Source organism: Euphorbia lathyris, chromosome 7, assembly GCF_963576675.1.
Source record: "Euphorbia lathyris chromosome 7, ddEupLath1.1, whole genome shotgun sequence".
NCBI classification, from domain to species: domain Eukaryota; kingdom Viridiplantae; phylum Streptophyta; class Magnoliopsida; order Malpighiales; family Euphorbiaceae; genus Euphorbia; species Euphorbia lathyris.
Window position 1 is genome coordinate 32,713,401 of NC_088916.1, and position 17,267 is coordinate 32,730,667.

The 17,267-nt window shown below is 36.4% G+C and overlaps 2 protein-coding genes across 3 annotated transcripts; both read left to right on the forward strand.

Moving 5' to 3' along the window:
* The first annotated feature begins 5,002 nt into the window (after positions 1 to 5,002).
* Positions 5,003 to 8,241, forward strand: LOC136200799 (protein trichome berefringence-like 7). 2 transcript variants are annotated; one of them, XM_065991255.1, is made up of 4 exons: positions 5,003 to 5,144; positions 5,320 to 6,232; positions 7,187 to 7,345; positions 7,662 to 8,241. In XM_065991255.1, exons 2-4 carry the CDS (start codon positions 5,415 to 5,417, stop codon positions 7,975 to 7,977), a joined length of 1,293 nt encoding a protein of 430 aa, XP_065847327.1. In that variant the 5' UTR covers positions 5,003 to 5,144; positions 5,320 to 5,414; the 3' UTR covers positions 7,978 to 8,241. The 2 variants fall into 2 exon arrangements, with proteins under 2 accessions (XP_065847327.1, XP_065847326.1); XM_065991254.1 differs by having other exon boundaries at positions 5,017 to 6,232.
* A 1,055-nt stretch (positions 8,242 to 9,296) lies between these two features.
* Positions 9,297 to 9,781, forward strand: LOC136201088 (protein TRACHEARY ELEMENT DIFFERENTIATION-RELATED 6). The gene has a single exon (XM_065991662.1). It carries the CDS (start codon positions 9,332 to 9,334, stop codon positions 9,677 to 9,679), a length of 348 nt encoding a protein of 115 aa, XP_065847734.1. The 5' UTR covers positions 9,297 to 9,331; the 3' UTR covers positions 9,680 to 9,781.
* Positions 9,782 to 17,267: the final 7,486 nt, after the last annotated feature.

The window sequence follows — 17,267 nt, forward strand, 5'->3', positions numbered from 1 at the left end:
TGACTGAAATAGCGGAAGCGATGGTGGAACCTGAATTTGTCTCACAAGATGAGACACTGGTGACATTATTAACTCATAGGTCTGGTCGAGTTCATCAAATCCCAAAGAGATTTGGATTTCTAGTGGGAGCCGATGAAATCCCAAAGAAATTTGGATTTCTAGTGGGAGACGATGAAGAGGTTCACGTGTTAGACGATGAATCTACGACTTATGAGAAGGCTCTTGCAAACCTATACATGTAAGCTAGTGGGAGCTCGTATGAGCCTTTACATGTAAACTAGTGGGAGCTTGGTCGTTTACTTAGTATTATACATCGACGATATTCTACTAATGGGAACGACGTAGCTATACTGCAATCAGTGAAAATTTTGGTTATCGGATAAAATCCTCCATAATAGACTTAGGAGAAGCAGCTTACATCTTAAGGATTAAGATATATGGAGATAGATTGAGAAGATTGCTTGACCCCTCCTAGTCTAAACATGTTGACAAAGTCCTCAAATCGTTTTGCACTAGACCTAACATCACTTTTGCTTTAAGCATGACAAAGTCGATTATAGGTCAATCCGAGTGATGGTCACTGGATTGTTGTCAAGAACATTCTTAAGTAGTTAAAATGACTGAAGATATGTTCCGGGTATATGGAGATGAAATTTGAGAGTTAGAGACTTTCAGATATAAGTCATCAAAAAGATAAAGATGATCTTACGGAATACAAGTTTATTCTGAAAGAGGTACGATTAGCTGGAATAGTTCCGAGCAGGAAATCGTGACCGAGCCAGTAAATTAAATCAGAGTATATATATATATATATATATATATGTAGCAGCTTCGGAAGCATCTAAAAGGAAGTTTGGAATGCAAGTTCATTAATGAACTAGGCGTGGTACCTAACATTGTTAATGAGATTAACAATAGGGCTGTTGCTCTTGCTAAGGGCCCGCAGTCTCATAATACGTCCAAACACTACCTCAGTCGTTACCATCTCTTCCGAGAGATAACAACAAGAGTAGATGTGAGAATTAAAAGAGTGCCCACCAAGGCACAATCTTATAGATCCATTTAAAAGAATGCCTTACCCCAAGAGGTTCATGATCGTCATACGAACGCTTATGGGAATGTTTTTTAGAAACAATTGGCTTTAGTCCAAGTGGGAGAATGTTGGGGTTTATGTCCTATAGACAATTGTTTTAGGATATAAATATTAATGAATAAATTGTTTATTTAATCATTTGTTTAATCAGATATATAGCATTAAACTGTAACTATATATAAAGGCACAAATCTTTCATAAAGAAAGTAACCCTAAGTTTATTTAAGTAGTTATAAAGTGTTCATACAAGCATGAAGTGAGGCTGTACTTTATAATAGACCAATAGACTTAAAGTAAACCCAAGTCAAGTAATATGTTATAGGGGTTGGCATATTACTGTTGAGACTTGCATGTAACAGTGTTTTCTGTCGAGACAGAAAGCTGATCTCACAAGCTTTAGATATTCAGATATCTAGACAGTTACATGGATCCGGTGAAGGAGTTCATTAGGATTGAGACCTGACTTGAGATAACAGAATGGATTGATTTATCTAATGTGTCAACTGTTCATCTCATTGGTATTAGTAGGTATAACTAATCCTCAGACTCAAACATTCGTTAATTAGTGATTCTGGATTATGGAGTCTGATACTTTGATTCTGTGCGAGCACGATCCAACAGGTGAGAGCCTGGGGTGTGTGAGAGCAGGGTTGGGTATCACACAAAGTAATTGCAGAATAGTTAATGTCAGATTGAGCATTCGTCACTCCCGATAAGTGGGAGATATATCCAAATGGCCGCTTGTGGTGAATTGACTGAAATCCTTGCAAGGTGATAGAGTTAAGAGTAGAAATGAACATTTCACTTAACTTATCTTTCAGAGTGAATTCAACATGTACAAGTAAAACCAGACTCTTCGTTATATGTAACCTTGACACGTTCCATGGTTATAAGGAATTGACCGACAAGATATAGTTGATGAAGGATCGTATTATACTGTACCTAATACAGAAAGGTTAACGTCAGTTATCAACCTGACTTCTTAATTGCTCTGGGGGAATATCATAGGTTCTGCTAGTAACAGCTCGCGATGGTATTCCGTTATATGTATGTTGGAATTAATCGTGATGAATAATTTCAAAGGATATATACTGCTAGTGGCAATAAAGAACCTAATGGGTCGCATATGGAACTTGGACTCGGAGGACGAAAATGTAATTAGTGAGACACTATATATATGGGCCGAAATTTGTAGATTAATTAGGAATAAATTAATTTGATTAATAATTATAATTTGATTATGGTTATGAATTAAATTAAAGGATTATCTGATAATATTAATTAGAAGTTTTTATGTGATTGAAACTCTAATTAATTATCCCTAACATTAATTAATTATTAATCTATATATAATATAAAACAGTAACGATGGAACTGAGGTGTCACTTCCTCCTTTTTTACTGATAAAAAATATAATATAATATATAATATATTAGTTTTTATTTTATTATTATATTTATCTATAAAAATATTATTTAAAGTAAATGTGAAAATCAACGATGGAACTGAGGTGTCACTTCCTCCTTTTTTACTGATAAAAAATATAATATAATATATAATATATTAGTTTTTATTTTATTATTATATTTATCTATAAAAATATTATTTAAAGTAAATGTGAAAATTAAATAATAATATTTAATTTATATAACACATTTATGTCATTAATTGTAATTATTAGATTGTATTTTTATTAATATTTATATATTAAGATGAATCCGTGCATCGCACGGGCCAAAAACTAGTTTGATTAATAATAATTATCTGGATATAATTAGTTATTATTTAGATAATAGTAAAGTGTTTATTTAATTATCTAATTAGTAATCCTATTCCGAATAAGATTCTAATTAATTAATTAACACAACTAGGATTAGGGTTTTGAGAAGTCTATAAATAGACTCCCTAGCCTACATATTTCACCACACAAGAAGGAGAAGAGGAACCGTTCCGTCTTTCGTCTCGGCTAATTACAATCTTTCTTACTCTCTCTTTGATCTCGTATCGATTTCTGTTAGAGGCAATCATTGCGATTGCTATTATTAAGGTTGATTACTGATTAGTTATTCTTTTCTGTGTTGTTTGTTTTGTTGTTCTCATGAGAGAAGAAAAGACAAACAAAAGGAGAAATTCGTTTTGCTCCTCCTACATCAGGTCAGTTCACATTTTCGCAAATTTCCGGAGATTGAACCGTCGGATCTTCACGATTTTTGGACAGGAGCTTCTAGACATATTCTTCCTTGTTTTCACCGTTGGGATTTTCATTCGGAGGTCTGGAAGGTCTGTTCGGGTAGGGGGAAGATTCGTTGACAGATTCTATTCTTTTGAAGTTGTGGGCACTTCGTTTGCAACGGTAGATAGATCGTCATAAAGGTATTTCGTTCTATCCCTCTTTATATGAAATAACAATTAACAGATCTTGGAAAAGAGAAATAGATAAAATAGATAAAATTTTATAATTCCGCTGCGCCTAAGCTTGTCTATTTTCCTTCAGGTTCATGTTAGCCGACCCCGAATCATTTCGGGACTAACGCTTTTGTTGTTGTTGTATGAGAAACTCAATATATTAATTGAAGGATAAGTTACTAAAATGACTAATGTTATTAGAAAAATGCTAATTTGACCTTTACGTATAAAATAGCACCAATTTAATCTCAATATTTATGAAATGGTGTAATTATAGTCTCGTCTAACAACACTTGACATGTCAAACTAATTTTCCGTTTAATCGCCGTCACGCCACAATACACTAAAATCCATGTGGCAACTAATTTTAGTGTATACCCAAGCCCTTGGACATTATACTTTGACATTTTTTAATAAATAAAAACATTATCTTTCAGTTTATTTATCTTGCTCTAAATTATCTGATAGAGTATCTAGAGTATAGTGATTTGTACATGTTTGAAATGTTCATGACCCGGACAAGTGAAACCATGTAGCAATATGATACTATACTAAAACGTCCCTAGATTGTTGACTGTCATGAGAACAATATTCAACTAGAGACTAGTATGTGCTCGGGTTGTGATGGTGTTTCATCACTCACAGACATTGAATGCGTAGCCAGAGGCCCATGAGCTTATGAAACAGTAAGAGCTGGACAGATCCACCAAATAAGAACACCACATGGAACCTAGTCATAGGTGTGTCTCATTTTAACACTTTCTGTGGAGTCCTTAGACCGATGTTCATTGTGAAGCCTAGATGACTTACAATTCAGTATAATTAATTGCCTAACGGGTTTGCAACATGGTGCCAAGTATGGTTTAGTCAGGTGTGTTGTATATCATGCTTAGAAACCACGAGTGAAGCTATTACTTCTCTCCTGTTGGAGAGGGGATATCACCGGCCACTCGATTGGTATGACTAAAAAGTCTACGGTCGTACCCAAGTGAGGATGCAGTGTTGCACCTGATTTGATCTTATCAATTCACGAGGGAATAAAGATATGCACAAAGAGCTTGCGAGAGTGACTGGTTCATGCCTCACTTCAACATTTATATCCGGTTAACATGGACCACAAAAGTTACTACATTAGGTTCTTGTTACTTATATGAGATAACCATTCAACTTGGATTAGTATATCAACATGCTAGAGTCGATATATGAATGTTAGCCGAATAATGGATTCGAGCAAATTAAGAGTCCAGCAAATTAAGCATTAATAAACATTTATTTTACATGATAGAACAATAGGTCACGGGGAGGGCGAGCTTTGGCGCAACGGTAAACGCTGTTGTCGTGTGACCAAGAGGTCACAGATTCGAATCTTAGGAGCGGCCTCTTGCCAAATAAATTGGTAGGGGAAGGCTTGCGACAAAAAACATCTCCTCCTCATTTGCCACCCCTAATTATGAAAAAGGAATCTTGGTGAACCGACAGCACTCGAAAGAGTTAAGACCATAAGATACTGTCCAAATCCAAACCCAAACCCACCGTTAATTTAAACAGTGCCTTTTGATCCTTATTCTCTTTTCTACTGTAACTCTTTACTTTCTTGTGAATCCTGCAACTGCAAGTTACTTCCACACACAAGATCTATTTTCTTGTGAGCTTCTCTTATTTTATTATGGTTGTTGGTTTATACATAGTGCAAAGTCTTACCTTTTCTTCACCTACTTCAGCTTATGCTGTTAAAGATTCGACTTTGCCTGTTCATTTGGTTGGTTTCTTCATTATGATCTGCTTGCTTAAGTAAGAGTTTGTGTTCATTTTACCTTTAGGAGGTCATCTTCGGATCTATCTGGGTTCTTGCTCAGTTATATTTTTCTATGGTGAATTGAGGTTGTTTCTATTTGATTCGTTCATTGTGGAGAAAATGATTAAGCCTGATGAAGATTCCAGCCGATTTTCATTTGCAACCGCTAGGGTTTTCAGTTTTATCAAGGGTAATTGTAGATTCTTCATCTTTCAGTCATTCAATTTTACTGGAGCTATTGCAGTGTCCTTCCTTTTAGCCACTGCATTTGCATTTTTGTTTTTGTTTCCCAGATTTCAGCCGGTTGTTAATGAAGTTGAGATTCCTACATATAATGATTCAGTTGGTCAGATTCCTAACTACAATTATTCAATTAGTGAGTGCAATTTTTTTGAAGGTGGTTGGATCCGGGATGAAAATTACCCTCTTTATGATGCCTCACAATGTCCTTTCGCAGAGCAGGGATTCAATTGCTTAGCAAATGGAAGAAAAGATAGAGGTTATACAAAGTGGAGATGGAAGCCTAAGAATTGTGAAATCCCAAGGTTTGATATCCATCAAATTCTTGAAAAGTTACGTGGTAAAAGGATTGTTTTTGTGGGTGATTCATTGAGCAGAACACAGTGGGAGTCATTGATATGTATACTTATGAGTGGTGTGGAGGATAAGAAGAGTGTGTTTGAAGTCAATAAGAACAAGATCACTAAACAAATTAGGTTTTTAGGGGTATTGTTCAGTTCATTCAATTTAAGAATTGATTTTTACCGATCAGTTTTTCTGGTGCAACCTGGTAGTAGGATTCCTAAGCATTCTCCTAAGAGGGTTAAATCAACCCTTAAGCTTGACAAGTTGGATGATATCAGCAAAGAATGGATTAATTCTGATGTTCTAATATTTAATTCAGGTCATTGGTGGACGCCAACCAAACTTTTCGAAATGTAAGTTATCTGCTTCCTCAGCACTTATTTGATATAAGTACTTGTTAATATTGCTTATATACAATTTTTAGGATATGAATCTTGGCTGCACTTCACTTAACTATATGATGCCTTTGAATGGACAACTTGACCCATTATCTGTATTCTTTTTTCTCCCATATTTTATTTATCTTCGTGCTACTCACATTATGTATCATGGTACGCCGTCAATGGCATTGTGAAATTTTCTAGCCAAAAAGAAGCATGTAACTTATTTGGGTGAAAGGATGCTTTGCAAATATAGAATGTCCTAAGTCGTTTAGCTAAGAGTTGGACGGCCTAACTTTCTGTATAGCTCTTTGCTGCTTAAACTAAGAGACCATATGTCTTCAAGTTTTGCAATATTTGCCTTACCATTCACTAAAAACAAATTGCTTCTGATTTACTTGGTCTTTGATAAAACTAGTTGTGATACAATAGCTCAAACAAGTATTAGACGAAATATCCTTGGAACATTCTGGAAAGGGAACTGTAACTTTGCTCAATTTAATGAGGACTTAACTGCACTAAAAGCCAAGCCAGATTCCGGATAGTTTTCGTGATAATTACACCATACCAAATGAATGTTTCATTCTGATATTGTTGCATTGCGTATATATACTTTTAGTTTCTGGTCAAATAATGCAATTATTTTTCTGCTGGTTTATTTATGCGCTGTTTGGAATCAAATCTAATAAGAAATGAATTCAGTTTGAATTCTCTCATAAGTTGCATTTCCTTCAAATGACTTGTTTTCTAAAGAAAATTATTGAATTCTCTTGTTTAATTTCTTTCAAGCAACGGATTTGATGAGAAGTAAATTTGAATTCTCTTGTTTAATACAATACTTTGTATACCCACGTATGTCGAGTCTTTTGTAAACCACTATAGACTCTTGGCCAAAAGAAAGTGCTCCTAACATGCTTCTTCAGACAGGGGCTGTTATTTTCAAATTGGTGGTTCACTGAAGCTTGGAATGCGTATCGCTGATGGATTAAGAACTGCATTAAAGACATGGGCATCCTGGGCAGAGACTAACATCAATGCGAATAAAACAAGTGTATTCTTCCGGACTTTTGAATCTTCCCATTGGAGGTATGCTGTCCCTCATTCTGTTTATTTTAATTTTAGTTTTCATTTCCCTATAGTTTGCATTTGCGGCTTATGGTTTTGAAATTCTTAGGATTTTCTGATTCTAGTCTAGCTGACATTTGCTGAAATGTTTTCGGTGCTGTGATGAATTACTTGCTAAATTGTGAATTCCTTTTCTTTTCCTGGCTGGAATTTGTCATTCATCACTTGCATGAACACACACACGTACACACTCTATCTCTTTAACATTTTGTCAACTAGTTGTGCATTTACTGGTTTTGCAAACTAGACTTATATTTTCAGTTTTACTTTGTAATAGTGGCAGGAAGCGTTTTTCTTGCAAAGTAACGAAGCAACCTTCTGCAAGAACTGGCGGGAGGGATTGGAGCCCAATCTCGCATACAATAATTGAGGCTGTGAAGAAAATGACACTTCCTGTAACGGTTCTGGATGTGACGCCAATGGGGGCATACCGTAGTGATGGACATGTTGGTACCTGGAGCGACAACCCCTCTGTGCCTGATTGTAGCCATTGGTGTCTACCTGGAGTACCTGATATGTGGAACGAAATCCTGTTGGCGTATTTGATGTCCATGAATGATGTTTCAAGTTTGCCTCCTACATCTCGGCCTTAGCGGCTGACATTGGAAAGGTTAAGGCTATTACTGATTCAGCTGGTCTAAGATTCCAGGAGAGAAAAGTTGAGCATATACTGATGAGCCTGCAAATAGGTGTTGCTTATATTGCAAGCTTTAATTTGATTCTGTATATAATATGAGGAGTGTGATTTCATTATCTTGTAATGCTGCAATTGTATTTAGCATCAGAGATTCCCATTAAAGAGATTTCTGTGAGACATCTTTACTCTGAATTAAATACATATGTTATATTTGTCCTGACATTCTTGCTGGTGCATTTGTACATCTGTTTATGTTGGTATGATTTGAAGGGGAATTTAGATGGAAGGCTCAAAGTTACTGATTTGATGTTTTCCTTTGTTTGAAGTAAAAGGAATAAACTTGGGAGGAAAAAGAAAACCAAAATACAAGTCTGATTTGATGTCACTTGCTTTGTTACCAATAAGATGAAAAGAAAATCAAGAAACCTGAATGCTTCTCATCACCTGCAACTTCTATATTTTTATAACGCAAGTTTTTAATTCTATAGAGATCCACATATGCATGATTAAATTTATGAAAAAACAACAACATTCTAAATGATGTAAAATTGACCTCAATTGCTAAAATTTCTTTATCCTAGATCAATTATCTTGTATCTTCTAGTGTGACCATTGCAAGATAAAAGGTTCATTCTAAGTCACAATGAAATTGTATAAAATTTTAGTTTGAGTTAAATTTAATCACGTGAACTAAGTTAGGGACAGGATCTAGAGGTTTGAGAGGAGGATTGAACACTCAATGGTCAATTAAGTCAGGGATGAAGACGGGGATGGAACACCCATTGATCGATAGAAAACTATCACTTTAATTTTTTAAGGTAAAGGCACCCAAAATATTTTAATTAAGTATCCGTAATCATTCAAGCACACATTGTGTCCGTCAGTGAAATAAGTTGATGGGCTAAATTGACTGACTATCTTATGATTGCTTTGATGTGATTAAGCCAAGCTGTTTTAGTTGCTATAAACTCAGTGTTGAAGAAAACGGCCGCCTGGACACTAGGTGTTCGAAATCCGATTAATCTCCGAGAGGCTTGTCCATCCGACTAACATCTAACGTTTTTTACAACCTTGTATAAGCTAGTGTTAAAGGTGTGTAAGATGATGTAAATGTTAATGAGGGAATACAGAGAGAAGAGAAGTGTTTTCCACTGCAAACAAGCTGTATCTGTCATAAATGTTAGTCTTAGAATGAGAGTCAAGAAATTAAAAGCATGTTATACATTATAACAAGTAATCAAAGCCTCTCATCTCATCTCCCTACAAATAGGCATCTGATTCAGTGAATATTCAAATTAAGTTTGTGAAAAATGGCATCAGAAGATAATAACACTACGGTTGTGGTCATTGTTTTGGTGTCATTTGGAGGGCTTTTATTGTTGGCTTGCCTTGCTGTTTCTGTGTGTTGCTGCTTCAAGAAAAAGAAGGAAAGGGTGGATGAAAAAGTTAATTTAGATGAACATTTGAAGGTGAAAGAGGCTGTTGTTGAAGGACCTAATGGTCCTAAATCTCTAGTTCTAGAGATTCAAGATGATGTTCATGTCCATGTTGATGGAGTGATCCACAAGGATGATAAGTTTGGTAAAGCTATGCATTCCAACCCTTTGGAGATTGACTCTTCTGCTGCTTCTAATCATTCACAGCTTCACAACAATTAAGTTATTCATACTTTCTCATTTAATACTAATGATCTCGTCGAAATATATGTGATTCCGCTACTATTATTTACTCAATAATTAATAAGAATTTTATTTTTTTTATTTCATTTTTCATAATTAATATATATATGGGCCAATGTGGTGAGGGAGGAAACCACGGGGATATGAAATTCTCAAAATATCTGTATATGGAAATTGATGTCGTATACATTTCACTAATGTTTTAAATATCGGACCGGATATCGAATCTGCTTGACAACTGGATGAATAATTCATTGGTTCAATCAGATAATGTCATATATATATATATATATATAAATTAATAAATAAATCAATCATAATTTTAAGATTAATACAACGATAAATATTAAAGTTGAAGTTAATTAATACAAATTATTCTTATTTTTAATTTAGAATTTTATTTTTTTATTTTTTTTATCATAAAATCAGTTTTTAGTTTTTAGGCTTTTCCATATTTTTAGAAAAAATCTTCAAAAACCGGGGTCAATCCGATTCACCGGATCCGATTTAACATTGTTAAACCGCAGTATCTATAATTGGACCGAACTTACGCGGTCCAACCAGTCGAACCGATCGGTCAGGTCCAGTTTTTAAAACACTAACATTTTACTTTTGAGGTTGAAATGTGGATGGACATATCAGGGAGGTCATAGCAACAAAAAAAAAAAAAAGATTAAGTATACATATTGATGAAGAATGTGGAAGGTTACTCAGCCAGATTGGGGAGGAGGGAAGACGCTCGCCAAAAAAGAAAACAAAAGTAAATTCTCAAAACAAGATGGTTAAGAAAATTGACCTCACAAACCACCGGAAACACCTCTTTCGCCAGACGAACAAAAAACCATCAATCGCCCAAAACCCAGATGCAAAGGTAAAAAAAAAAAAAGTAAGGGAAAAGAAGAAGTAAACCAAGCTGGAATGAAAATGGAAAAAACCATTTATAGCATAGCTTGGAAGTCCACCTCGCTTCCAGTTGATCCATCCCTAGACAGCAGAGCGTTGCTTCTAGTTGATCCATCCTGAACAATTGAGCCTTGCTTCTAGTAAAGTCCATCCACGACATGCTGTCACACCCGACTCTAGACGACCTCAATCGGCATTGGTCGTGAAATAAAAAGATCGTAATCAATACTTAAGAGTCTCCAAATTATCCAACGTCATTATATTACAATTGAGCTGCCAAAGTTCTAACCATAATTCTCACAATAAGCAGCCAACTTTCAAACCCCGCCTAAACGGTCGGTAACCTTCTCTATATCCTGTACTTTCTCACCTAAAACCATTAAAACATTTAAAAACGTGAGACAAAAATCTCAGTAAGAAACTATCAGCTATAAAAACCAACTTTATTTAACATAGCTACATATATACATTTATAAAGGGATTTAATCAAAACCTTATAAAATATACTCAAAACGTAAAGTCATAATATAGTCAAAGGATTAAACAAAAATCCAAAAATATATATAATCTTGTATTCATTCTTGAGTTCAAAACCTTATAAAATATGGTAATCAAATAAGTGTTTTCTCAAACCAACTCGTATATAATCAAACGTAAAACCTTATATCAAAATCAATCATAACCGAAAACATAATCCAAATGAACTTAAAACATTGTATCCATCCTCGAGTTTCTCCCCTTAAGTATCAATCCATAACCACATATATAAGCGAGACGTCTCTTAACATTGCCTATCCCATATGGTCTTACCCAACACTTCACTGCCATACCCAATAGGTCTTCAGACTGTGTACACAGGCCATGTCCCTCACTGAACATGGTCTTCAAATATGGAACCACCGATCCGGATAACTCCCGATGGATATAAAATCATAAAATAATAACGTGCTCAAATATCCTTTCACAATCAAATTCCAAACTATTTGATAACAAAAAATCATTTGGCTTCAAGTAGCCCTTTTGTATCATAAAAATTATATTTGGACTTCAACCCAAAATAATAACAACAATAACCGCAACAGATTTCTCAATCCAAAAACAATTCGTAAGAAATCATCAAATTCATTTTGTTCAATATAGAGATATATTGAAACCAAAAACATATATGTATGTATGTAAATCAACCAAATTAAGCCTTAAATCAACATAATCAAGTAAAATCTGAAATTCACATAGAAGCATAATCAATAGCTTCATTTGAACCATAAATTCACAATAAAAAGCAAAATCGTGAAAAACCTCAATTTTATAAAATTCCTGCATAACCCTAAAATATCAATTTCTGAAAATTCTTTGATTATATATATATATGTATACATAAAACTCAACATATAGGTGATAGTTACTTACCTTGGTCACTAATTGAAGACCACAAACCCGTTCAATTCGCCTCTAAACTCTGTCTAAGACATTTTCCTCCAAACACTGCCGAAACTCAAAAACTCTTCGGTTAGGACTTAGATCTATACATAAGGATACTATGATTTAAATTTCAAGTGATTCGGACGGTCGAATATCCGTAAATCAAAGAAACGGTGAAAAAACGGTTTAGGTCTGCAGAAGAAACGGAAAGAAGAAGAAAAAGGAAAAAGAAATCAGATAATGATCATCTCTCTTCACCTCATGCGTATATATATATATCCATATTTGGAGAATATCCCGTTTGATCCTCATCTTTATATAATCTTTTAAAAATTATCCTAAACTTTTAATTATATCTAAAATCCCCAAATTAACTCCAAACTTTTCCTATAACACCAAATAAAAATCATACACCTAATAATTATCATATATACTAATATCAAAATATAAATTCTAGAAATTTAGTCACGGACGTGACACATGCTCTCCAGTAAGAACTCACCTCTTAAAAGCTTTAAAAGTTAAATAATAGTTTGAATATTATTATTTCTAATTAGACATGTGTTTAATCAAATTAGATTTGACTAACCACGGGGTTGTGGTAGAGTGGTAAAGGCTCATCCTCCCTTAACCAAAGGTCCAGGGTTCGATCCTCGCCTTTGAGGATGGAAAGAATTTCCGTGGCCAGCAGTCCTATCCATAGAGGTGCAAACCATATTCGAAAGTGAATAGCCACCTAGCGAAAGGACGTTGATTCCTCTAGTAGGGGAAGGGAGATTGGAGGGAATTGGACCCTTATATGGTATATTATGGTAGAAATATTGAAGGACAAGCTAGATTATGATGGATTATAGAAGAAGAATGAGATGTAAGACCCTGAATAGAGAAAGAAGATTCAGATGAAGATCCTTGATAATAGAAAATATTTTTCAAAATTCCAAAAACTTTGAAAAATTACTTTGCTATTGTTGAGGAATGAGCTTATAATTGCAACACGAGAAAAAGTTATTTGGTCGAAGACATTCAAGTTGCAGATTGCGAGAGCAATAGAGTGATGATTGAGGTTGAAACCATTTCCAGAGACAAGTAAACAGTGTAGAAATTGAAACAAAGTTCAAGTGCGAGCGGAGATTAGTTTGGGAAACAAGAATACAGACTCAACCCTAAGCATTAGCAAGGTTACAAGAATTCTCTTGTGTCTTCTTGATTCTTCTAAGCTTGTTTAGACATATCAAAACTACCCTCAAAGTCTTAAAACCATTAGATGTAAGGGTGGACACAGTTCAGTTAACCAGTCCATCAAAATATTTTTTTAACCTAATAAATTATATTGCTTTTTAAGACATCAATCTCTAAACCAGTCCAAGTACATTGGTTAACCATATCTCCAATGTCAAAAGTTCTGTCAGTTCTATATCCATCAGCATGTTGCTTCATTCTGTGTTGGGCTCTCTGTAATTGGTACTTCATAACCTGGAGGGCCATCTCTCTGTCTTGCATCAACTGCTCTACAGAAGCAATCTTAGAATCTCCAAGAAAGTAAGGGATGTGTAAGGGAGGTGGGGTTCTATAAACTATCTCGAATGGTGTCAGTTGAGTAGAGATATGAAAATTGGTGTTGTACCACCACTCAGCCAGTGAAAGCCAGCTCTCCCATTTCTTTGGATTCCCATTTGTCATACACCTAAGGTAGGTTTCAAGGCATCTGTTAACTACCTCCATCTGCCCATCGGTTTGGGGGTGATAGGATGAAGACTTGAGTAAAGAAACCCCTTGTAATTTGAATAATTCAGTCCAAAAAGAGCTAAGAAAAACCGGATCTCGATCACTAACAATAGTAGCAGGCATTCCATGCAATTTGTATACATGATTTAGGAAGAGATGAGCCAGAGTTGTAGCAGTATAGGGATGACTCAAGCTTAAGAAATGGGCATACTTACTGAGCCTATCTACCACCACCAAAATTACTTCTTTTCCATTGGATTTAGGTAGACCTTCAATGAAATCCATGCTGATTCCCATCCAAATTCCTTCAGGAATAGGTAAGGGTTTCAACAACCCTGGAGTTCCCACCGTTTCATACTTGCACACTTGACAAACGGCACAACTTCGTACATAATTTCTTACATCCCTTTCCATCCCTTTCCAATAGAACAGAAGTTGCAACCTTTTGTAAGTTGCCTGGGCTCCAGAATGGGCTCCAGAATGGCCTCCAACAGCAGAGTCATGCATGAGTTGGAGTAATTTAGTCCTTAACTCAGCATTATTTCCTACTACCAGTCTCCCTTTCCTTCACAACAAATTATTCTGCCATGTATAAGGTCCATCCCTTGTGGTCCCTTCCTGTAACTCCTTAATGACAACCTATAAATGCGGATCCATAGTCCAAGAGGACTCAATCTCAGGCAAGAGACTTCCAATTGGGGTAGACGCAGTCAAAGCTGTAAATTCAGCTGGAGGTAGCATAGACAGGGCATCTGCAGCAATGTTTTCTTTCCCCTTCTTATAACTGATCTCAAAGTCATAGCCAAATAACTTAGCTATGTACTTTTGCTGTTGGGATGTTGTAATCCTCTGCTCCAGGAGAAACTTCAAACTCTTGTGATCAGTCTTGATCAAAAACTTCTTGTGAGCAATGTAATGGTCCCATCTTTTAACAGCATATATAACTGCCAACAACTCTTTTTCGTACGCTGAAAGCCCTTGATGCTTGACTGCCAATGCCCTGCTAATGTAAGCTATAGGATGAGATTCTTGCATCAACACTGCCTCAATACCTACTTCACATGCATCTGTTTCGATAATAAACTGTTTGTGAGGCGAAGGTAGTGCTAAAACCGGTGTAGTGGTTAAAGCCAATTTCAACTCTTCAAACGCTAGAGTCACCCGTTCATTCCAGTGGAACCCATCCTTCTTCAATAGGTCAGTAAGAGGTTTACTAATCACCCCATACCTCCTAATAAACCGCCTGTAATAGCTAGTTAGGCCCAAGAACCCTCGAAGTTGCCTGATGTTTATTGGAATATGCCATCTTGACATTGCTTCAATCTTCATAGGATCTGTACCTACTGCCCCCCCCTTGGATAATATGGCCCAAATAGTCCACATAATTGCTTACAAAGGTGCATTTGCTCCGCTTGGCCAATAGCTGGTGTTCCTGCAACTTCTGAAAAACCAATCTAAGATGTTGAATGTGAGATTCCATATCATGGCTATACACCAAAATGTCATCAAAGAAAACTAATACAAACTTGCATAGATATGGTTTGAAGATGTTGTTCATTAAGCTTTGAAAGGTAGATGGAGCATTTGTCAGTCCAAACGACATTACCACAAACTCATAGTGGCCCTCATAGGTACTAAATGCAGTCTTGTGAATGTCTGGTGGGTGCATTCTTATCTGCTAATACCCTGAAGTAAGATCTATTTTGGTGAAAATAGTTGCTGAGTGCAATTCATCAAGCAATTCCTCAATTACTGGAACAGGGAACCTATCCTTAATGGTTTTGCTATTGAGCTCCCTATAATCTATACACATTCTCCATGTGTTATCTTTTTTCTTCACCAACACAACTGGAGATGAGTAGGGGCTCACACTGTGCCGGATAGTTCCATTATCCAAAAGCTCTTGAACCATCTTCTCTATGACATCCTTCTGCAAGGGAGAGTGTTTGTAAGGCCTTATATTCACAGGAGAAGACCCCGCTGCTAAGGGAATTTGATGATCATGTGACCTATGTGGAGGCAGAGATGTAATTTTGTGGAAGAGAGAACTGAACTCCTTAAGAAGGGGTTCTAGTTCAATAGGGCATTCCTTGGGTGGTTCAGGGGTGGTAGTAATTTGGTTTATTTGGGCTAAAAAGGTTGGATGCCCACGGTTAAACATCTTCATCATATTCTGCTCAGATACAACTTTAACTGTTGTATGTGTGAGGCCCTGCAGAAGATATGATGTATGTCCTATATGGAATGACATGCTCATTGAGTTAAAATTCCATGTGATATTGCCTAAGGTAGCTAGCCATTGCACCCCAAGGACCATTTCACACCTTCCTAGTGGCATAACCATGAAATTGGAAATGAACTCCTGTTCCTGCATAACCCAACTGAAATTCTCACATTCATATGTGCACATCATACTTTCACCATTAGCAACCACTATAATGACTGGCTTAATTGTTCTTAAGGTGCATCCCATTCTCCTAGCTACATTCAAATCAATAAAACTGTGGGTGCTACCTGAATCCACAAAGATATGGAGCAATTGCTTCTTGTGGCTTCCAACAAGCCTCATTGTCTGTGGAGAATGTTCCCGAAGTCCTCCCATAGCACATAGTGATATTGTTGGAATCTCTGGGTTCCCTTCCATTGTTTCTAAGCCTCCTTCCTCCTCTTCTTCGGGACATTCTTGCACCATAATCATATGCATGAATTTCTTTTTGCATTGGTGCCCCAGAGTGTACTTCTCATCACACCAAAAACATAGGTTTTTGGACCTCTTGTCTGCAAGTTCAGCCTCTGTCAATCGTCTGGCTTTGGGTGGGTTATTTGTTTTTGCAGGTGGCATTTGTGTGGTGGTTTTCTGAATGTGGTTGGTAGCATAGTTGGTGAGGAGTTTTGGTGCAGTTGGTGTGGGTAATAAGGGTGGGGGTCTGAAATTGGTAGTGGTTGAGCTAGTAGTAGGATAGGTGATTATGGATTTGTTGGTGTTGGTGATAGATCTGGTTGGTCTAGAAGCATTCAAATATGCCTCCTGTAGCTGAGCCAAGGCATAAGCCTGTTGAAGTGATTTAGGTCCAAGCATCTGCAACTGAAGGCTGAGTTCATCCTTCAAACCACTCAAAAAACAACTCAGCATATAATCTTCAGTTAGTGAAACTCTGTGAGAGCACACATCAAATGCCTTTATGTATTCCATCAGTGTCCCGGTTTGAACCAGACGCTTAAGATCAGCCATGGGGTCTTCATAGGCTCTTTCTCCAAATCGCCCCTTGATTGCAACCACATATTCAGCCTAAGGAGGTTCCCCTGTTTGTCCTCTGTTTTTTTAGGAAGGACTGATGCCATTCCAACGCACGGTTGGTGAGGTGTAGAGAAGCAAGTTTGACTTGTGATTCTGGCGGAGTAAGATCAATCTGGAAGAAATGCTCACAGCGAAAGAGCCACCCCTCCAGGTCTGAACCATCGAACTTTGGAAACTCAACTTTGGTGAATCGTGTGGCCAAATGGTAAGGAATCCCAT